The sequence below is a fragment of the Pterocles gutturalis genome, unplaced genomic scaffold (genome assembly GCF_000699245.1).
Source record: "Pterocles gutturalis isolate BGI_N339 unplaced genomic scaffold, ASM69924v1 scaffold22063, whole genome shotgun sequence".
In the NCBI taxonomy this organism is placed as follows: Eukaryota; Metazoa; Chordata; class Aves; order Pterocliformes; family Pteroclidae; genus Pterocles; species Pterocles gutturalis.
Genome location: NW_010121103.1, coordinates 3928 through 28640, shown reverse-complemented (window position 1 = coordinate 28640; position 24713 = coordinate 3928). Strand labels below are relative to the sequence as shown.

Here is a 24713-nt window from a genome sequence, read left to right as displayed (position 1 = left end):
CAAAGTACACAAGTGTGTTTATTACATTTTTGCAAGCACTTTGTTCTACATTTCAAAAACGCCACCATCAAGCTGTTGGCACATTTATATACAAAACAGATTAATTGTAATGCCTGCTACAAAGCATTCTTTGTGAAAATACAAACTCTAATACCAGAGAAGAGCCAAAAGCATTAACATCATTACATGAGTTTAAAAGACATAGTTTTAAAAATCAGCACAAACCTTTTAAGACACAAAACTGAAACACTACAATATAGAATCCAAAAGAGGTTCCTAATACTTTTTGCAGAACTGTAATACCGGTACTGCACATTATCAGAAAACTGTTGACCGTGTAGGACAGCCTAAGTGTAAAAAAAAAAAATGCAAAACCCTAAATCAAAAACACAACCAAAAAACCCCAAAACAAGCAAAAAAAAAAAAAAGAAAAATAAAAAAATTCTGTCAACAAATACTACATAATGCATTATCATGCCACAAGTAACTATAGTATTACCCTCTACTTACTACAAGAATTGTTAAAAATTACTGATGATGCATGACTAGTAATAGTACAAAGAAGAGTTTTACTCAAGAAGTTTGATTAGAAATGCACTTACACTGAGAGAGAATTCACAATGGTCCAATAAGTGCACAAAACTACCTAAGATTTTTAACACTGACAAAAATGTCTTGTCAGGCTACATCACTTTAAAAGACACTTTACAGCATTCTTGTAGCATTAGAAATAGGCAAAAAAAACCCCAACAAAACACCAGATTTGGTCCAATAATATTGACTTTTCTTAAATAGGGTTTTTTTGTTTTGTTTTTGATACAGGTAATTCTTTCAAATTAAGTTGACCTATCTTTCTGATAACATTTTCCTATCAAAATAAAGGTTCAAATATATTACTACACTTTCAAATAATAAGCTCTGTAGTGGTCTTTCACCTTACTTTAACGTAGTACAGGTAAACCAATATGCGTAGGAAACCTAGAAGCCAAGCTATAACATTTATGGAAGTCTCCTTTAATATATCATTTACAGTTCAGACAGGTGCAATCCATTTAAATTTTTAAAGCAGGTAAAAAGATATCTGACTCCTATGGTCACTGTATTTTTGATATATTACTTTCATAAATGTAGCTAAGCAGTACTTTCTTATATCATCACATAAACAGCTCCAATTTAGCATAACCATCATTGAATTAAAGAGAGATAATTCTGTAAAAAACTATGGAGAACTATATCACTTAATTAACAATTGTCTATATACCATAACTCTTTAACAGGTAGCCGTGGTATTGAATTATTTCAAAAGGCAAGTGGCCATGCATTGTTAGCACCACGGTCTGCATGCTCACAATACAAACAGGAATTATCACCCATGAAACTTGTAACAAGAGAATATTCTTTAAAAACATCAATAATAATACAATTAACAAAGATAAGAAGCACTTTTCTTCTTTTTTTTCTTTTTTTTTTCCTCTTTTTTTTTTTTTTTTACCCACTATTACAAATTTAGAAATTGCACCTTTGATTGTTTAAAACCTTCTTAGGACCTTCATTCAAGTTGATCAGGGTCCATCTGGCAAGTTTTCCAAATATAAAGGAAAGTCATCAGAGTGTTTTCTTTATATATTGTACATCATGTACAATGGTCCCTTTGAAGTATACCTGTAGCTAAAATAGTTACAGAACTCAAAACTAAAAAGTATAAAAAGCTACTTTTTTCCAAAAACATATAAGAAACAATGCAGAAGGTGTTATGCATAACACATACAAAGTGATTAAAAAAATCAAACACATATTTGTATTTGACAATAGTTTAGTATCCTTGATCTAGCAGAACTAATTAGCTTGAAAGGATTGAGGAAAGGCTATTCAGGAACTTTGTGGTAGAGAATGGTCACACAAAGTAAGAACTAATTAAGGAACCAAGTGCTAGACAACCAAGAATTGTACATGGGCGATATGTAAGTCACCCAAACTATCTTTTGTGAGAAGCACTTTCAATTGTTTTTAAAATGGTTGGATGGCCTTTAGTTAAACAACAAAGCATTCACATGTTACAAAGTAAGACAAGGTTTCTTTTATGTGTAAGCATTGAGCCGCTCTTTAGAGCGAGTAGAATGAATATCGTGAAGCTCTTGTTCCTCCTTTGACTTAATATCCTCGTATTTTTGCATTCTGCAAGCATCTTTCACATAGGCCCAGTTGGCAGACAAGACCATGAGATAATGGACCTGTAAGGGAGGTAATACAGAGTTAGGAACCAACATAGCTAGTCAGAATATAGCAAGTTCAAACTTGAAAGCTATTGGAGAGAGACTGGGTTTTCATCAGAAGGAGCTAAACATTTTGAAGTCAAGAAATAGCACAATAACACAATGTGAATTTCAAGCTCAAGCTTCATTAATCCTCAGATTACTCAGGTCACAGCTGTCACTGTTACCATGACTAGCAGTCGGTAGGAATGGTTACACAAAAAATTAAAAGAACTGAAAAATCAATAAATCATGCCCCCTTTACTATTTCAACTAGTCTGCAAGTTTTCATGGGATAATGCCTTCTGGTTATTTCTTGCAGATTTTCCCCATTGAATTTCTATTTGTTAAAGTAGTTGCCTACATTAGAAATATGCCATAGACACATCTGTAGTTTTACGATTACATATTTAATACAATTGCAGAAGAATTTGCTTTTTCTTTCTTGTTAAAGTTAGCATTAGCTTTCAATTCAACCATGATTTCCTTCTTTCACCTACAACTGTAGCTGTTTTGTCAACAACTAATTTGGGAAAAGTTTGTCAAAATTTGAAAAATATGTTCAGCTGTGCAAAATGTGACAAAATATAGTTACAAATAAACTTGAGTTCTTAAAAACGTACACCCCATCACCATTTAATTTAGTAATTTTATTTCACTGTTATATATGTTATACAACAATTTATGTAATTCTTTAAAATGCATAGAAAACAAAAAAGTAATTTGTATGATTTTAGAAGACAACTTCAGTATACATCTTAAAAGAAGCAGAAACAATATTCATGTTCCATGTAAATTTTTGAATATATAAAAATACATTTTTTAAGAAAAAAAAAAATAAGAGCTTTACAAATGTTTAATCCAAAAACAAAATTAAAAATTCTGAAAAGAAGGGGAAAAACCTTCTAGTCGAAGAATACATGATGAAAATGGGACTATATAGGCACATTTTTTATACTCACAAAATATTTGGTAACGACCCAGTAAGAGACAAATTTAAACCTAGTGTCTGCAGTTTCACTTGGCATTTTTCTTCTACCAATAAAATAGACAAACTATCCTGTGGTACATTGGCCACAGTTTGACCTTCATTAAACTCCTATTCTACACCTATTATTTCCTTAAAAAGTTACAGAACCAAACTTCTGTAATAACTGTTGAAAATTCTTGGAGTTCACAATCACTATAAGTAGGATGACTTTCCTGGAAATAACTACTTTAGCTTATGTGATGAATATAATATCAAATACCTATCCATGTTATATAATGACATATATGTTTAACAGTCCTACCACCTTTGTTTTTTTGTTTAACATCAAGTTCCTAGATAACATTGTCACACTAAGGAGGTCATGTCTAAGTGGCTGTCTAATTGCATTTCACACTTCCATGACCTGAACAGCCCGAAGCCAGTGGGGCCCTGTCAAGGCTTATTCAAATTGCAGCTGGGCAGCTTCCACAGTCTGCCTCAGGATGTTTCAATTACAGACGTATGCAAGACAGTGCAGGGTCTTTCCACACTCTGTGAAACATTTCTGTTTAGACTTCTTCACAAGGTGAAAGTATGCTTCAGCCTTTCAAAACTGTAGAATTGCACCTAGGTTTTGTTTTGGTTTTCCTTTGCTTTTGGGACATGTCATTATCTCAGTAGGGAAGAAGTCTAAATAACTTTTTCTCTCCCCTTATATGCATCTAATATCCTGCAGAAGAGCACAATCATACTGGGGGAGAGGAAGTGGACCACTTTTACATTTCCCTTGTCCTTGTTCCAGGGGAATTGATTGCATCTCCATCTTACAGAACATAACTTCTGTGAAAGTTCAGGCACACTGAACAAGAGTACTGCTCACACGGTACTTTTGAGAAGGGAAACTGTACATCTCATAATTCAGTTTGCTGTAGTGGTTTTGGGAAAACATCATAGGCAGGATGATTATTAGCCTTAAAATTAACCCTTTGGGACAGTAGAGATTACACTTAAACAAATTCATGTCTTCTTTTGCTATTTGACACAACATCGAAAACAGTAAAACTCATATGCATTACTTCAATGATCACTTCTGTATCCATTTATTATCCGTTCAGACATAAGAAAGAACAGTAATGTTCAGAATCATACATAGTCCAAATTAAGCAGGATTTAAAGCCCTGGCTATTTTTTCTGTGCTCAAGAACTCACTAAAAGCATCTACAAAATAAATAATTCTATCAGGTTTTTTTCATCTTGGGCTGAAGTCTAAGAATTATAATTTTTCAAAACAAACTATTTGATATATTCTTCTCTTCAAAATAAAGTTTTCCTTGACATAGACTCTGAAAAGTACATGAAGCTTTCCATAAACCAGTCCTAACTCACAGGCCAATTCTCTTTCTGAACCCCCAAACAACATTCTCCTTTGGAGACTAAAGAGGCAGCTAGTGAATTGTGAAAAAAATTCTAACATTCATATACAAACCTGAGACCAAGAGAAAGATTAGAGTAGTAGATATGGGATAATTAAGACTAGTGCCCCAATAGTTTTCAAGTATTAACAATTTTTTTGTTTTTTTGCAATAAGCAACTACATTTTTATAAAATATATTTTTAAAATACAGATTAATTAAAAGTATCCTAGTGACAGATGGTCTCAATATTTATGAACAAGCTGATTGCTTTGGTAAATTTAATGACAAAAGTGACTCTGAAAGAGTTAAAGAAATCTGCACATATTAAATAATCTGGCTCTTGCAAATGTCCATGAATCCAGAAGTAAGGATATACTGGAGTATATCAGTGTCACGATTTCAAATGTAATTTAAAAGAGCAGATTTTACCAATTCAGTTATTCAGCAATCTCACTGATGATACGCTACTATTACTGGCTGGTATTAAACACAAAATACTTACCACTTCAGTGATATGGACTATTCTAGTTTAAAGTAACTGTTTGCAATAAATGTTCTAAAAGTGCAATAAATTTATATGCTTTCTCTTTTACAAAAGACTGGTATTTTAATCTCTTTTTGCTGTTAAGAAGTCTTGTTAAGTTCACAAAAATGGAGATCTGCTACTGTTGTGGATATATACAAAGACTAACTTCGTTAAATCATATTTGTGACTATTCTTGCACATATAGGGAAGGGCATTGGTTCTCCAGTGAGTTAAACAGCTTCTGCACACTTTGTTCCTCACCTTAGCCCACTGTTGATAACTTACCACCTTCTAGTAATTTACGCATAGCATCTGGGGAAAAATTATGCTTTCATCTTTCTATACGAGACACTTGGGACCCATAATTGATTTTCCCTCCCCTAAATTGCTTCTTCCTTGGGAAAGCAAATTTCCCTTAAAGAAAGAGAACCTGTTAATATCTGCCTGTACAACCACAAAATTCATCACTTTTCCTCATGTTCTGTCCTGGTCTTTAGGCTACTTTGTCAAGTGTGCAGCACATTGCTCAACCTATAAATGGAGCCTGGTATGCTGGTTTTCAAAATTACCACCATCAAAGAGGGGAATGCATTAGTCTTCACCAGGAACCTAACATCACAATGGTAGGTTAAAAACAAGCAATTTAATTACAAACTGAAATATCGTCAACACAGTTGCAAACATTTCATAAAGCATACATTTACCAGCATGTGTATGCTATGTAATTTACTAGCTCTTAGGTCCTTAACATATTTTTGTTGAAACAATCAGTGTTATCAGGCCTGCTCTGTGCAGTCACAGAACCCAATAAAAAGCATATCTGGGTATACGTAACCCTTAAAAATATGTGACTATATATGAGCCATCAAAGTGAATTCCTAGTGGATTAGCATTTGGAGTAACACATCTATGGCATCTTTGATATGGTACTGTGAGCTTTGAAGGGGTATTTTAAACTTCATTGAAAGTATCATGTATTTGTACCACGTGACTCATTGTACCTAACTAGTTTGCTTCCACTGAATATGTGTTTGTTTTCACTGAAAATCTTTTGGTGGCTATTCTGATTCAAAACTCTTTGAAATGCAGAATTGTTATCTGAACAAATTAGCATTTGATAACTCCTGCTGCATATACTTCAAAACAATCATGCACACACTACTATTTGGTCACCATTTTTCATCTGTAAACAGAAAAGTCTCTGTTTGGAAAATCAGTTAAATTATTAATATAAGTTATATTCTACTATTATACTTATTATTTGTGGTCTTGAAACAAAAATTACACTGAAAATACATATTTTTCATTTAGCTATTTCTGCTGTGTTGGCATGGTGTCATGTAATACTGAAAAAATGGCAGAAGAATGGCAAGAAAATAATCATTAATACAACAGGAATACTAGCTTAATTGAATATTATCTGATTATCCTTTTTTATAAATGTAATTCTAAGGAGAATTAAAAATTTATGGCCCTAGGATTCAATTAAAAATTACTAGTAGCAGTACTAATCACCATCACTGACGCTTTTCTTATGGAACACCTCAGTACCAAATAACAGCTGTTTTTCATTTCCTATTCCAATGTGAATCATACAAACCTACACTGGTTTAGAATCCCCATTCTAAAAATATCTTTATGTTTAAGCAGACACAGCAGACAAAAGGCAGAAGAGCAGGGCACTAGCTCATACACTTCTTTTTCTCAGTGGAACATTCTCATTGCCAAAATGTTGTTAAATTCAAAGTAATCTTCATTATATATATATATAAATAAAAAGGTAAAAATTAGTCCTGACAGAAAAAAGGATGCATTTACATATATGCACAGAATTGACAAAAAAGAGTCTGCTCCTAAAATAGCCGCATGGCAAGCCTGTGAACACCCAGAAAGGCACAGATCACAAATGGATATTACTATGGTTATGAAACAGACACATGAGTTCAGACACCTGTCTGAACACAGTAAGAGAATAGTAAAAATTCTTAGCATGTACTCAAAGGTGATTTTTTATTCAAAATGTAATAATGATGTTCTACTTCAAAGGGAATCCATCAATATATTTTTTAAAAAGAGAGAGTATTGAATCATAGAATAATATTTTAACAATAGCATTGAGTAATAGTATGGAAATTGAATAAGTGATACTAAGTAACAACCAGAATGTATTAGCAATTCATGTGATGATGGAAGTACAGAGGGTTGGTTAGCTTACCATAGCAATGACTGCTGCTCCAGCTCCAGCAAGTGCCACAATGAACAAGTGGAATGTCATATTTAGCTGCAAAGGGGGACAAAGAAAGGGACTTTCATGGTAGTGCACTAAACAGACACTGAATAAAAAGTCTGAATAATGTGGAGTAAATAACTACCTTCCTGGTGCCACTCTTCTACAATAGTAATGACTACTAACACTTTTTCCAAAAGATTGACCACTACATGACATTGTATTTATGCCTGTTCTGTTATAATATCCACATCAGGGACAAAGCACAATTTTATTTAAAATATTGTATTTAAATTATAAGAATTAAAAACCTCAATTATTTAAAAATAAACAGTCCAGCACTTGGGGTTTTTTACAGTTGCAGTACTATCCTACTAGATCTACAGATGTTAGTGGTGGTTTCTCTAGTGGCAGAGACAACCTAAGAAAAACCCGTTTCCCTTCATCAGCTGTAGCTTTCCATCCTCATATATTGATTTACTTCCCTCCCAATTTTGCCAATCAAATTTATTCATAGTGATATAATATAAACTAGGTTACTTAAAAAAACCCGTTCTGGTTTACATAGCAGGCACTGTTTGTTGACTGCAAGGGTTGCATTTTCTTAGCTGGTTTTGGTATAAAGGCAGATTGTGTACCTTCACTCTAAGATTTATTCAAACGTGGTAGGACCCAGTGCAACATTTAGCAAAGCACTCTCTGACTTCAGAGGGATCAAGATTTCAGCCTCTCTTTTTGTTTCAGATAGATGTAATTTTGTTTGTCCTGTCTTCATCCCTGATCATTTAAAAACAAAATCTAAAACCTCAGCTGCACTGGAATAGGTGGCCTTTGCCTAAGGGAAAAACTACAAAGAGAAATGTACTAGGAGTTATTATCCTAACACACTGCAAGATTCGGTCAAATCTATTTGAAATCTTTACTCTCCTGTCACAACAGTAATCATAAGATCTCCAAACAGTGATTCATTATATAGACATATTCATTGTGTAGCAGGTGCATTAGCTTTCAAAAATAGCTCAGTAAAAATATACATGACAATGAAATTCTTAAAAAAAAAGAAAACACTAGTGTATTTAGAAAACAAATGGCTGCAGAAATTGCACTGACTAAACATGGTACAAGGTAAAAGCTTAGGACTGTATTTTACACTGGGATTTTATTTCATCACCATAGCTAGGACTAGAACACTAAGAATAAGATGCAAACAGACATCAGTTACTTTTGACTATAACATATATTATGGATTTGCCAAAAATATTATCAAATTTATTCACCTCATTAGAATCACACATCTTGATGAAACTTTCTGATGTGGTGCAAACCTTCTTTTCTTCTCCAATAGTTACAATACCTGCAGCAAAATAAATATTCACAGTATTTAGCATTCCTAGTATGTAGCTGCTAAATACAAATTCTTGTCTGCTTTGTAGCACCTCCCCTATGAGGACAGGCTGAAAGATTTGGGGTTGTTCAGCCTGGAGAAGATAAGGCTCTGGGGAGACTTTATAGCGACTTTCCAGTACCTGAAAGGGGGCCTACAAGAGAGACAAGGTGGGACTCTTTATCAGGGAGTGTAGCGACAGGACAAGGGGTAACGGGTATAAGCTGACAGAGGGTAGATTTAGGTCGGATATTAGGAAGAGGTCTTTTACTGTTAGGGCGGTTAGACACTGGAACAGGTTGCCCAGAGAAGTTGTGGATGCCCCGTCCCTGGAGGTGTTCAAGGCCAGGCTGGATCAGGCTTCTAACCTCTACAGTTCAGACTTTAGCCCCGTTCTCTCTCTTCACGAGCTTCTTAGAGTGTTACTATCTGTATTGTCACTTGTCATCAAAATTTTTGCAAGCAACGAATCTTGTCCTGTCCCAATTCACCTCTAGGCTCTGCACAGACAGATGATAACCTAGGATCTCCCATCTTCAAATCAGTGTTCTACCACAAGATTAAAGAATCATCCTCCAGATAAATGACTAGTTAAACATTTAAGACAAGTTCCAGCAGTTCCAAAAGAAGAGACTAAACAGAAGCCCCACACCAAATTTTCAGTACTCCAGGAAAATGGGCAATATTGATTGAGTTTTGTCAGGCCTGGAAATGCAGTACATCTCTAACATATTATTTTGACTAGTGGGTAAAAGAATAGAAAAAGATGCTTAGCACTTACAGAATCATAGAATCATAGAATCATTAAGATTGGAAAAGACCTCAAGGATCATCAAGTCCAACCCAACACCACCTAACTCACTAAACCATGTCCCGAAGCACCACATCTACAAGTTTCTTGAACACCTCCAGGGATGGTGACTCCACCCCTCCCTGGGCCAGCCTGTTCCAATGCCTGATCACTCTTTCAGTGAAGAAATTTTTTCTAATATCTAGCCACTTGTTTCAAAAACACTGAAACAGTTCATTTCAGATACACTGAAACAGTTCATTTCAGATACATGGAAGCAAAACACTATGATGATTTATTTTGTGAAATTTTGCTTTATTTTTAGTGCTCTTGATTCACATACCATACTGGCGAAGATCCAAGCAGAGATTAGCTCCATCCACTATGGTGGCATTTCGGCAAATGGTCCACAGATTGAAGTACATGTAAACAGGCAGAGAAGTGAAAGCTGTAACGCCAAGCCAGGCCAACATAAAGATGTACGTCAGCATAATAAACTGCAGTAAAAGAGGGAAAACCAAAACCAGTGGTAAGTCAGAACTTAACTGATAGATATTCTATTGAAAAAAACCCCAAAACAACAAAAAAAACCCAATACAGAGAAGTAACAAATGGCATTTCTGACTGTTTTTGTCTATTTCTGTCCCTATTTAAATTATGGATTTTGTCTGATTATCAATTCACAATCAGGTCAAAGTGAGTGACAGAGTACTAAAATGATTTTTCTGAAGAACAAATACTTATGCTTCTAGAAGTGCAAGCTTACTCCACGTTCCTGTCATTCTTGGGCCTACAATTGATGCAAAGCACCACATCTGAAGGACAGACAGCTGCATGCTTTGTGAAGTGTGTCTCTCCTTCTCTCCCATCACCACTACTCCATAGTTAAGACGAGGGGCCACATGGTTGTTTTTTGCACTATCTATCATGATGTAGAAAATTAAATACTATAGGCTTTGATTGGTTTTGCTTTTAAAATCTGAATCTTAATAAAAACAAGTCATTATCCATGGCTGCCACAGAATCTCACTGGCAAATCTATTTTGCTTTGCACCAATGAGATGATATATTTGTCATTTTGTTACTGTATTTAGATATAGTTGGAATCTACATACAAGGGAATTAATAATTCACAACATTAGGGTGCTTACTTCTGTTAATAATAAATTCCTTAAATTACATGCTTTGCAACATGTGTTCTCCGAAGGCTAAACATTTTCTTTTTTTAGCCGTGAACGTCAAGAGCAGAGCAATCTGCTTGTAGGAAGCACTAAACTCTACTTGCCTTCAGGGACAGTAGTTATGCTGGCACACCCAGCTTCTGTAAATAAGTAAGCTTGCTACATTCCTACTCTGCTGCTGATCTGGGATGACTATCAGACACATTCATCAATAACAAATTACCTTTTACTTTTATGCTATGGAAAGGATATGAAGATGCTACATGGTTAAATGTGGAAGATAAATTAATCTATAAATGTTGAATCCAAATAGCCCCAAGATTTGATGGCTTCAGAAATGCTGATAACTGTAAACACATTGCTGAAACAAAAAAAATTTCAACACACTAACATATTGTAGCTGCTTACCACAGAAAAACTTTGATAATGAGAATAAGAAATAAGAGCTATTTCTGAAAGCTGAATAAACCTGTCCACAATCTGCTTAAAATTAAACCTTAAAGAGGAGATAAGGAGAAAAGGTAAGAAATTTTCTAGTTCTTTTTTAATGTAAGAACTCTCACATCAGGTGATAAAGGAAAAAGCCTAATATAAATACAGATTTTAGTCATAGAAACCAAATAAGGTCAGACTAGAAAAGGATGTAAATGGTAGTAAAAATTGTTAGATGGGTGGCTTGTCCATGTGGATCTGACCAGGAAAAGCAATCCAAAACAACAAAAGGTTTGAATGTTAGGCGGGTTAGTTTTATTACTTTGAAATGATGGGATGGACATTCTCAAGCAATATTAAAGAGACTTTAATTTGATTTACTTTAACTCACTTCCAAAGAATATTAAATAAAAACCATTCTAATTCCGAGGAAGTGTATTTACATTGGGATTTAATGCAGTTTAATTAATCCAGTTTAAATTAAATTCAGATTAATTTTCCTGATTGTCCCTAGGCAGGCAAGACTTTCAGCAGTAATTTGAAAAGCTGAAGAATTTATGGCAGTAAAAAAAATTTTCAGAAAGATGCAGGAAAATAAAAGATAAAGTGGAAAAAAGAAGTATTCTGTTTAATACTTTGGCTATCTGCTTTCTATAATTTTCTTAATTTAGTACTCAACACTTCAGCTTTACCTGCCAGTTTGTAAGTTACGAACCTTTTAAACTTTTTCCTTAACATCAACCTAGGTTAAAAGGGAAACTGATGTGTCTAATTTATGTTTAAAGATTTTGAAAATGTGTTCATCCAGACAATAGCTGTCTTCCTTTCCAACTTTTCCCCAAAATACATCTACTAGAAAAACAACTAATAAAATAAAGAAAGTGATAGCAAAGTCTATAATAAATATACACCCGTGAATGTTACAGAAGACTTATCTGAGTGTCAGTTGCTTTATATAATGGAAATTCTATTTTATATATTGCAGATAAAATAGTCAATACAAGTAAATACTATTCTGTACACACTCCTATTTATTTTTCATTATTGCTCCCTTATTTTCTTTTTTTTTTTTTTCTCTCCGTATTACAGTGTTGCAGCTAATGAGACAACATCTGGTTCAACCCCAGGCACTCATTTACAAAGAATTACTTGGAAAATTACTTGGAAATGTAGATTCACTTCAGGGTTATGAATTCTCAAGTAAAATGCTATGCCTGATCTTACTTTGTTATCAAGCTAAGAGCTGTACTCAATTTTTCTCTAGCAGGAGCAAGAAATAAGAAAGCTCTCCATGTGCTCTCAGAACAGCCTTTAAATGCTTAGTTTACTATATTCTAGAATTATTTTAAAGGTAAAACCAGCCTCCTAGCTTATATTCAGTGAGTTTGCCAAAAACAGGTAAGTCTGAGACCTTATTTTTGAACCTCCTTCTAGAATTTCTGAACTAAATAATATTTAATAACTTTAGTACAACTCTCAGTGCAGTACGTGAATGATAATTTAGTGGAGAACTAGATATTTTATATTATTTATATTACTGAACTGTAGTAAATGTTTTTAAGACTGTGCTCCACACAGATCTGATAATCTTCCTATTCTGTAGTTGCCACAAAATGGAGGAAAAAGATCAGCCTTAGTATGAGCATTACAATTCCTATTTAATATCTTTTTATTTTCTGATGTGTAGTAGGGATGAAACTCTCTGCAGCCTTGCTTGCTCAAGAAGCTTGCTTACAAATCCGTACTGAGATAATACAAAGCATTGGTATAGGAGGGGAAAAAAAGAGATTATTAGCCTCTAAAAGATCTGCCTTGGGCATAGAATAAGAGCAGGAGAAATCTGTTAGATAATGGCTACTGGGAGTGACAAGAGATACCTTCTTAGAGAGAATTACCTGCTTGTTTATGGAAGGGATTCTCTTTTAAAAACATGAATCTGTTTGGTTGCGTATCTCAGAAAAAGTGAATCAAATGCTGATTTCACTGCAAAAACATATTTTAGAAAACAAAGAACTTTATTTTTCCTTTCAGTCACTTTTGACTGAAAAGCCAGCGGCCAATGATATGCCCAAATTCATGTCATAACACAAACAAGACAGGAGGAAAAATAGAGAAATTTCCTTTGTTTCATGTGATAATAACTAAAGTACAAAATTTAATGTTAAATCACTTGGTAGCTATGAGTTATCCTTGGAAGATGCTGTCCCTGAGATCATTGAAGCAAACAACAAAAATGTGATCTGGGCCATAATACACCTTCTGCTGTAGGGGCAGTAAAAAACAAAAGGTTAACCTTGCACAAGTTATTAGTTTCTAGCAATAGCAGGTGTTAGCTTATAAATTGGAAGGAAATTGTGAATTTATATTTTTAAACCGCAGGTGAAGGACTAAAGTATTTTTTAAGATAATTTTCTCTGCTATTACAGTCTTCCCTCTTTGCTCTAGAGACCTTACAAGAAACGCTTAAGGAGACTGTTCACTTCAGAAATTAAATTCAGAACTCTCTCTCCTGAGATTCAAAGGGATCTTCCTCCTTTGAAGTAGCATTCCGCTACATGACAAGCCAGAGATTTATGAAATTGCTGTACAGCATTTTAAAGAGATACTACAGTTTATTCTTTAGTGTGCTATAGCATTGGTAGTGAAAATTACTTTCTCTGATCAGTTCAATTTTCACTGTAAGAAGCCAAACACATAAACCCAAAACAAACTGGAAGGGATAGTGAAATTCATCTACCAAATCATAAAGATAAAAGTTCACTAATTGATACTCAGTTCACATTGAGAAAGAATAACTAAAGTATGTATTTATTTAAACAAAACAAATCTTTAACCTTTTTTATTTCTTGTACCAACACCATGGCTGGTAAAACCCTCTTGTCAAATTTTATAAGCTTTTCATGGCCAGTAATGGCTTTCCTGAATCATTATCAAACCAAGAAAACTAACAACCCTTCTAGAAGAATTTTTTTATAAAATGTTTCACAGATCAATGTCAGGAAGTAGAGATTTCAGAGTATTTTCTTAAATGGTACGTACACAGCACAACAGCTTTCATTACAGTCATAACTGGTTGAAATCCATTTCCACAGAAAACGCTACCCAAATCCTATCCATTTTAATAAGATCAAGATTTCAGCTACTTCTTCCTTTTTAAAATGTATGGGTACTGCTCCCATGAAAAGCACATTTATTGAATTTCAAACATTGTTCTTGTTTTAGTTTTGTTATAAATATTCTAACACCCCTGAAGAAACATTGCATGATTGCTTCAGTGACCCTAAGGACAGAGACAGCGAAATCATATCTCTACAGTGCTGTTACTCTAGAGAGAGGGATTGAAATGGAAACAAACTCCAGTCATTTATATTGTATCAGGACACTGCTGCTTACTACAAAAAAGAAAAAAAAAATCAAAAAACAGCAACAAAACAAAAAACAAACAAAAAAGAAACATAGCAATAAATTCAGAAGTGCTTGAATAAAACCTAACTCCAGGTATTTCATGTTGCTATGTAATTTTATATTTGTTCCAAACCACTCAGTATTTACATTTACAATCCCTCTCAATTTAACTATATACTTATTTTATATGAACTTCCTGAGATGAGCTCTCAACCCAAGAGTTGTAAGAAGACATACAACTTGCTATGTTTATCACATTTAAATTTTTTATCCTATGACAAACACACAAAACTTCATTGTTAACTTTCAGTTTGATGATCTAAGAGGTTCCTTACAGACCTCTTCACAGGCTCAGAAATTTGCTTTGACGGTTTTTGACAGAGATCAGAACTGCATCTACAGAGACCATGCACCTGCATCCTGCCAAAAGCCTATGATGTTTCACTATGAAATCCTACAGGATTTCAGGATAGCAGGAACACCACCTGAAGAGGACCCCAGGGTTAGCCTGGCTGTCTCTAACTGGAATACTGGTAGGCACCTGACCTCTGCAGTGCACTGTACAGTCCTGGTTCTGGGTGCAGTTTCCCAATTGATTGCGTGTCATTTGATGGCAACTCAGAAGCATGAACAGGAAAGCCTTTTCAATTTCTTCCTGAATTGCCTGTCTCTCTGATGTCATGTTCACTTTCAATCATCTATAGATTTGTTTTCAATACTAATAAAAAGTTATTTAGCTTTAGGAGTTTGTCCAACTCCATCCAGGAGTTGTTCCTAAATGTCCTTTGGCTTTCAGGCCTTCTGCCTCAGTGTTGCCTATTTTTCCTAGGACAAATTCCTCTGAGTTGATGCCACTGTCTCCTTACCTTGTGCACATTCTGCATAAACACGTTTACATACTCTTTTAAAATTATTTATTGAGGTCACCACATATTTTCTCAAATGCTGAACTTTGTCTTGATTAAGTTGCACTGACAGAGTGCATAGTTCTTTCTGCAGTTTACAAGAAGTCAGACTTAAAAGTACTACATGCATTCCTACCTCTCACCTATTGTTTATTTGCACTACATTTTCTACAATGCAGGATTCTGCATACCACTTACTCAGTAACCTCCTTTGATCAATAAACGTTTATCATAGACTAGTGTAAATATTAGAAATTTTGTTCCTATTCATAATCTCTATTCTTACACTACAGGTGTTTAGTTCTTTTTACTTTTGAGGGGTTCAGAATTAGTCCAACAGAATTTTGCAGTTTTCGCGATTTTAATGAAGAATCTCTACATAAATATTTCCATTTCTTCCCAATGTTTTTTGTATTAGCATCTTAAATGTATACTTCCCCTATGCAAATACTACAGAGGGCAAGAGGAAAACTCTCTGAGTTCCTCTGGAAAAGATTTTAACTTTGCAGAAGCTAAAACAGCCTTTATTGCTTAATTTAAAATGTTAGGTTGTCTAGAACCAGCAATACTACTCATTCTTTTGAATCTAAATAAACAATAATGTTTTCTTAAGTGGCCAAATGAGAAACTGAAAAAAAAAAAAACCAGATGTGTTGTGATTTGAATCCACCCACCTATGAAGAAAGTTAACTCTGTCCCAGCCAAAACCAGGACAAAATGTCTTTAAACTCACGATATATCAACGCTTAATATGTTACAAGTCATCCATCGCCGTCGTAGCCAACCTCTCCTGGTATTCATACACCCTTTTTATATGCACCACGAAATCTAAATGTTTAAGAAGGACTGTTAAGTAGCTCACAATCAAATGCCCTTCTCTAACACTCTAATTTCTGTGCTAACTAGCATCTCCTACACTCACGCCTCATTCCTGAACAGAGGTAAAAGACAAAGCAAAAGCATTTCAACTTATCTCATTTTACACATAGTGCTGCTGGAAAAAAAGAGACTGAAGTTCTGATATTACCACTAAATGCACTACGAATGACAGAAAATACACACTTACAAACTCTTCTGCTTGGTCTAAAAATCACTCTCATTGCTAACAATCACTTGTTGGACATTTATTATTGCCTCTACAAAACATGTTCATCCTATCTCTCTCTCTGACATATTTCCAGGCACAGGTCCAAGAGTCTGTTGAAACATGGATACATGTCATGCTATGCTATTATTATCATGTTGTTTATTCTTCTTGGCTGGCATTCAAGTCAACTGCTTCAAGAGAAGGGGAAAAAAAAAAAAAAAAAGCCAACATTAGTCCAAATTTCTCTTCATAGTGGGACAGACTTCTCAGGTTTACCAAACTGCAATTCGTCCATATACTAAATACTAGCTAATGTGAGTTAATTAGAAATTCCTTAGGTTGTTAAAATCTACTACCAGAAAATTATTAAATCCTTGAAATTTTAAATTTTGAAGCACCCTTTTTATAGAACAGTTTTGTTTGGGTTTTTTTATATATTTTTCTTCTACAAAACTTTTAGACAGATGAAAAACTGATTTTGACAAAATTAAAAGCAATTCTCACTGTTACTTTGCTTTTCACCTGCACATATGTTTTTCTAAAATTTTGTTTAAATCTGTAATTCAAGGTAGAAATATTCTATGCATGATGTCTATTGCTTTGTAAGTATTTTGGATCCTATAAAGCTGGTTTACTTTCTGATTTACTCTGAATTGATTAACTGGTAGCAGTGGGGGAGGAGATTTCCACAGCTGTACCAAAAATACAAAAAGAACATTCTCTAACAAATTGATTAATTTTCTGAAACTTTGCTTTGTAAAAAATCCACACACTATCAGAATGCACTCAGTTCAAAGAAGGTGGCTTTGCATTGATTCAACACTAGGTTTTCCCTGAAGATTTTATAATTTCTCTACTTCCTTATAAACCTGTTATACTTTTTTATTATTATTCCTGAATCTTCTTTAGAATTTTGATAGTTTTGTAGCATTGTGTTGCTTAAAGTTGTTAGCATCAACTATTTCATATATTCTTCAGGCAAGACCATAATTTTTGTAGTCCAACAGGCTTCTGAAGTCCTACAGTGAATATTGGATCTTACCTGCTGTTTAATAGCAGCAGAAGAATTTCCTATTTAATTTTACAATCTTTCAATAAGAATTACTTTTTCTCAAAATGTATATGCTTATGTTTTCATATTCTCAAAGTTTTCCTTCTCCTTTTGTTTTTCTTTTTGATGGTGTTTCTAAAACTTTGATATACCCTCTGGGAATATAGCTAAACTATTGGTTTTGTATTTAAACATGATTACAGGTAAAAAAATATGTTTTTAAATCTGCTTGTAAAAAAAATGGAGTAGATAACTTTATTAAATACTGCTGCTTCATGGGTTTTTCAGACTGTGTTCATGCCACGTAAGTGTTCATTTCAAAGACATAAAATATGAAAAAAAATCAGTTCCATCATGACCCACTCCCTGACAATGTAGGCAGGTCCTAAGAGTAAAATTTTGAGGTATTTTGTTTCCAAATTGCTCATAACTTATTTATAAAAACCTGATCCATACTCTAATGGTTTTCAATGGTGACAAGTTTTCTATACACAGAAAAAGATAAAACCCAGCTGGGAAAAGACTGCACTGTACAGATTATTTACATTTTTCACATTGCCAAGACTGCAATTTTTGTTCAGGAAGTTTGCATGGTCTATACTTTGGAACAAGACAGTGAAGATTAAACTAGAAAGCAGAAATAAAGCTCTTATAACTTCTCTAAACAGATGTGTCACAGTGAATACTTGGCTGTCAAAAATAAGAACTTGTGTTCTTTCCTGTTTCGTTCTTAAAGGGGCTTGAAAAGCCTGTGAGAGAATCAGGGGGTAGGGACCTTCCTACCTCATTTGCTGTCTTGACAAACAGTGAAAGTCAATAACGTGGTTTTTAATCAGACAGGGGATTCTAAAAATATGACCTGAAATGTTAAAGCTCTTCAGCTGAAAGAAGTATTGATACAAATACTCTGGTTTGCTGTCTAACCAGCTTAACTTGGATGATAATCACCATGCACAAATAAAAGCAGTGAGGGGATAAATTTACAAGTTTCCCTCCTTCTTTCTGGGCAAGCAGTACCAAAAAAATATTTACATGGTAACTATGAAATTATAAGACATCAATAGGAAGACACAGCTGATACAAAGGAAAAAAAGCCTTATGTGGTTACTGTGGATTTTAAGGACAGTAACTTTAAATGGAAGAACTGAAAAGAAGCAAGCTAGAAAGCACTGGGAGTGGATAAAGGACACATCTTTGACCATAAAATTGTGAATTTATCATCATGCCACTGACATTCACAACTTTAAATACCTATAAAAAGAATAAGATGTCTAGATGCAGTGAAACAGAATAAAGCTGCTAGGTGAGAACAAAGTTCGGGAAAATTATGATCATCTGATGAAGCATTCAAGTTAAAACTGAGAAGGATTATCTGAACCTGGGGGAAATACAGCTATTATCCTGAACAATTTATGGTGGTTCAGAATAGAAAGGTAAAGCCCATGGAGAAAGTGTAATGGCTCCCACAGTCAAGCACACCTTGGAAATTTATGACAGCACGTTTTCAGAAAACGGTTTCATTAAAAAAAACTTGCTTATTTACTGAATTTACACGCCAAGGAAAATTCTGTCCTCAATGTGAAAGACACACTTACAGCACAATCTGAAACAAAAACATTTTGTCCAGTTTAACACCAACAATAAAAATTCTTTCAGTGAGCAGCAAGACCAAGAGAAGCTGAGAAGGTGTTAGCGAGGCATATTACAATGTCTGGCACACTCCTCTGTTAAAGGAAGCAATGAACACTGCAGTCAACAAAAGGGCTGTGTATAAAACACATGGTAAGTTATGTGAGAAGAGGAATGATCAGAAGAAAGAATGATTTTAAAATGTGATATCTCTGAGGGAGAAAATCTGGAAGTATAAAATAAAGAAAAGCAAAACAACCTGTCCAGATTACAGAAATAAGACAGACCAAAAGTACCGTCAGCATCTAGAGATATATAACAAAATAATTTCTGAGCTCACTGAAAAAGATGTCTAAAAATATAATAAATAGAAAAAAAGTAATTTATTTTTTTTCAAGAAACCATATGTATATTAAGAATGTAGTTGGGAGAGTAATCTCATAAAGATGAGAGATTCTCTTAACCACTCAGCTGAGTTCTGAAGTATTACTAGGGCTTGTCCTTCCTATTTCAAGAACAAGCAGAGATGATTACAAGGAACCCAGTCCTCTAAAAAAAAAAAAAAAAAACAAAACAAAACAAAAAACAAAACCAACACTGATCTTGCATCCAGAAACCTATAAAATCATAAATATGTTTTATTTTATTTAGTAACTTCGACAGTATTTATATAGCAAATCTTACTCACTTAAACTCCAATTAAAGGCGACCAAGCAGAATAGATCCTACTAAATTTAAATAGGTTGGCTGAAGTGTTTAACAAAAAAAAACTAACTTAAAAGACTTGAGGATTATTATCAGAAAATAGGACAGTCACTTGCAGAAAAATTCAGCTCATCTGAGAAAGCCTCTCCATCCCTCTCTCTTTAACTGCCAAAGGAGCGGAGGTCCTTCTCTTGTCAACCTTAGCAGCATTCCTAGTTAGCTGGGATAGATTAACTTCTCCATCAGCTTCTGGGTCATTTCTGGCAATAATTCATGATTCTGGTTTTTAACTGTGCAGTCTGAAAGCTCAGAACACCATATGAATCTCACCTTCCCCATTTCCCATGTCAGTATCTGAAACTGCTTAGGGCATTTGCTACTTAATGTTGTATGAGGACAAGAGTTTTATTAGACACTTTCCTTACTTAAAATTGGATTAAGGGATTCTAGACCCATAAGTACATCTGCTGTCTTTGAGAGAAGGCTCTTTACTTCTCATAAATGAAGAAGCAGTGGTATGAAGCATTCTGCATTACTCAGACACAGCGGTATTAAATGAGAAGGAAGGCCTCGGTCTGTCAGCTCAGCATTTTGCCACCAGAATATCAGATACGGTATCTGATTTTCCAAAATGAGAGTTTAATTTCTAGCATTCAGAAATGATGCATCTGTTCTGGGTGAGAAAGCCAGCTGAGCCTGCACTGAATGAACTCTGTTCCTCTTGTTACACAAAGAATCAAATGTCAATATGATGCAGTTTCACTGCCTCTAGAATAACTGGTCTGGTAAGGGCAAGATGAGGCTATAAATTCACATCTCTTACAGAGGGTTTTTCAAAACATTTGTGAAGCTTCCATGGTTTTTCTTGCAAAATAAAATCTGGAAATATTTTGTCAAGTTCAAGTTTTAGTTTAAGCACTCAAGAAGCATGGTTTAAAAGCACATAGATATTCGGGTAGACAAAATAATTTTCAAAGGCAGAAAAATCCTTTTCATTCATTAAAATAAGAGGTTCCTAAATACTAAAGCTAGACAATATATATTAGACAGTGCAACTTAGAATATAAAACATCTTTCTCTAGAGCCTTAACATGTTTCTTTTAAAAGGCAAGATACAAAGACATAGAAATAAAACTGACAGGATTAAATCTTTATCCAATGTTTTCTGATAGAATAAAAAGAACTGCTTTCCCATTTCATAGCATACATTTTTCATAAGAGTAAACCTTTTCAAGGAAAAAAGCCTCATTTGTGTTTCTTTCTTCATTTTTTTTATTGACTCTGTAAGCAGACATTCTAAAACAATGTGTAAATTAGGGTTATCATAATCAAGCTAGCTGAATATAAATAGGAAGGGTATTAAATCGCAAATATACAAACAGTGTCACAGTTGGCTTCAGGCCTGTCTCCCATTCTTCACTAATCCTGCTGTTTACTTATTTCTCTAAAAGCATGTTCAGGCATTGAAAAATGAAGAATAAAACCACAGCAACCCCTCCTCAAATGTGACCGGCATTGTTATACCATTTTTGTTTTACTTTTCACATTAAACTAATTCTGAAAGCAATGTCAATGAGACTCTTCACTGTCACTGTCATAGGCCCTCTCTCAGATCTGAGATGGTACACTGCACAACAGTTCTGGCATGACTTGGATGCTAAGCCTCTGAATGCTCATACAGGCTGATTAATCAACTATACAATCACTGGTAACATTAGGTTTAACTATTTCCTTTCCCATTACTTCAGATGGAAAGAATTTCTTTTGCCCATGTAGAGCTAGAAAGTGAGCTAGTTGCAGTGAAGGAGGCAGGTCAGGAAGGGCAAATGAAAAGTTTCTGCAGATGTTGGCTTTTGGTGTTCTTAAAAGCTTGCTTTTCAAAGAATATTTTGATAAGAAAGAAAAAAAAATGTTACTTTTCAGATTTCTAGTGAAAAATATAGCTGTCCATACAAAGTTAAAATGAACTTTTCCTCCTTGAATTATTTTGAGTTTTTTCTTCCATTTTCCTAATAGGTTTAGTCACAGATGTAATAAATATGCTCATGCAAAATATTAATGAGAAGTAATTGGTGACAATGGTGAAGAAGAAGGACTTCATTTTCAGACTTTAACATGCTAAACTGCTATTTAGAAAGGCATCAAATTTGATGTGAAATCATAGTCACAACTGGATTTTTACAAAGGTATTTTTGATGTGGAGACATTTTTGCCATTTTAATTCCTCAAAACGACAAATATCCTGTGTGTACATTTCTGTCAGTATTAAGATATAGCTAGAAGAAACCAAACATTTAGTCTTTGGCAGCTTAGTTTATAATATTTACAAAATTACTATCTCAAAATTTTATAGAAGGAAGCTTACTCGTAGCATGCAGTATCTTCCACTCCTCTTCAATAACATTGTCTCATCTTGGCAACTGTATATAATGAAGTTTATTACAGCAAATTTGCATAGCAAAAAAACACTCTGGGCTTGACACACAAGGGTACTGCTTAGGTTTGATTTACCTCTCCAGTCATCTTTTTGTTGTTCTTAGAACTTATTTCTTCGTATCATTGCATGATTTAAGGAACTGAATAAATTTTAAATATATCACTGCTGGACTGAAATAATTTCTAATTCAAAATTCTTTTAAAATGTAAAATGTTATTGTCCCTTATGAATTTTAAATATGAGACAATCAAAATAAACATAGTCAAAAAGTGTATCAAGTGTTAATTGACAGAAATGCTGAATATACTGTCATACCTTCAAAACTCTAGAGCACAGAAGCAAAAACCAGAATAATCCAGAATAATAACCCAAAATAGCTCCAGACATTTGTAAAGCAATACTAGTGATATACCATGAGAATAAGATAAGTGATCAAACTGCAGATGTCTTTTCTTTTCCAGGGAAAAGAAAAAAACTTCCACTAACTTCAAGAATAATAATAATAATTATTTAACTCAAAATAATTGATATCTTATTTTAATTGTGATCATAAACAGCATATAGCCTTAACCTTAGCTGCACAATGTATATCAACCCAAGGTTTCTTAAAGTGAAACACAAACATTACAAATTACTGAGGCGGAAAGTAAAATGCTGAAGGAATTAATTTAATGAATCATTAATAAGAACAGGGATATTAACCATAGAATAGATGCTTAACTGCTCATTTATTTTAGACACATGATACAGAATTACAGTTTATACTGCATCAAAACTATGAGAGGGTGCAGCATTGCTCTGCTGAAATACTGAGAAGTCTTTATGGGAGCTGTGAAGAAAAAAATAATGTTCTGAAAAATTTGCTACTCTGTACAGAATTTGAACTAGCTTAGTAAATTCTCAGTGAATATAGATGAGAGATTTCCAGGAGATGAAACCAGTGTTGCTATAACTAACATTTGTTCTTTATTTAAATTATTCCCAGTCTTTTTTTAATCTATTTATTTAAAGGCTTTAAAACAATTCTTAGTTGAAATGCCAAAAGCATACAATCACAGGAACAAAAGAAAAAAAAGATGAAAAAAGCAGCATTACTGTGGAGCATGCTACATCTATGTAGGAATGGTATACATGCTGTATTCTGCAGTTTCCGATGTGTAGGTTATCTGTGTTCAGTTTAATGTTAAATGTCAGGATATCCAAAATACTAATTTTTATAGTCTTTAGTGTGACTGGAAGATATTCTCTATTGCCAATATTTGTTTCTAGTCTGTATTCTCGTTTAATAAGTGTTGACATTTGTAGGAGGGTACAATGGGAAACCCTCCTCTCGCTATTATTTTATATATTAGTTATTGTAAATATAGTATAACATTAAGTATACTTTAACAGATGCCTCTATTTAATAATTAATTTCTCATCAGAAAATATGATTTGTTGATACCGATCGTGTTTGCAGAAATATCCAACAGCCACCAAGTGTCCAGGCCTCTTACCTTAGATGTAGAAGAGTCAACTGATCTTAAAAAGTACTGATCTTGAAATAATACCAGCCCAAATCATCAGCAATTTTAGTATAGAAACCTCCATTTAAGTCCCAGTAAAAATCAGAAATTTTGAACCTAGGTTTTCCAGGGTCATAAGTGAGCAGTCTCTCCAAACCAGAGATAACAGAGGAGTAAATAACGGCCTGTTTGCCATTTAAAAACAAAACAAAACCTGATGACAGCTCTCAACTTATCCCAAAGAGGAACAGGCAAGACTTCTAAAATAACAGTGGAAATATTACTAAGAAAAATATTCCTTTCTCGGTACAGCTGAAGGCATTACACACCGTTAGTTCTGTCCCAAACGGCTTACTTTGCTGAGAGAATAAGCTTTCCCATTCAAATGATGGAATTAATTACTCCTAAGTGGAGAGAGTTACTTAGTGGTTAGCCAATATAGAGAACATTTCTAACACACTATTCTCCTTTGCTGTGATTTTTAGCCATAAAACTGAAGTAGTAGAAAATATTAAAGAAACAAACAAACAAACATCACAAGCCACTACAAATACACAAAACGTTGAACCTGTCATAAGTACAAAAGCTTTCTTAACCACTTACCCAGGCACTGACACATCTGCCACAAGTGGTGATTTTGAAATCCCCATAGAGATCCTTGATGGCACCAGTTGTAAAGAATCCCTCCACCATCAGCAAAATGCCATATACAAAGAATGCAGCTGCTACACCATATATCACATACTTGAAGATGTCAATCCTGGATAGGAAGAGAAAAAATTGTTTATCTGCATAAATATTTAAAGCTGACT

The 24713-nt window shown here is 34.1% G+C and overlaps 1 protein-coding gene across 1 annotated transcript; it reads right to left on the bottom strand.

The window, feature by feature from the left end:
- On the bottom strand, positions 1-24713 carry GPM6A (glycoprotein M6A; the record flags this gene model as incomplete). Its single annotated transcript, XM_010077139.1, has 5 exons — positions 1-2231; positions 7379-7444; positions 8668-8744; positions 9908-10061; positions 24505-24713. Coding segments are annotated over 5 exons (659 nt in total), but the record flags the coding sequence as incomplete, so codon positions are not given.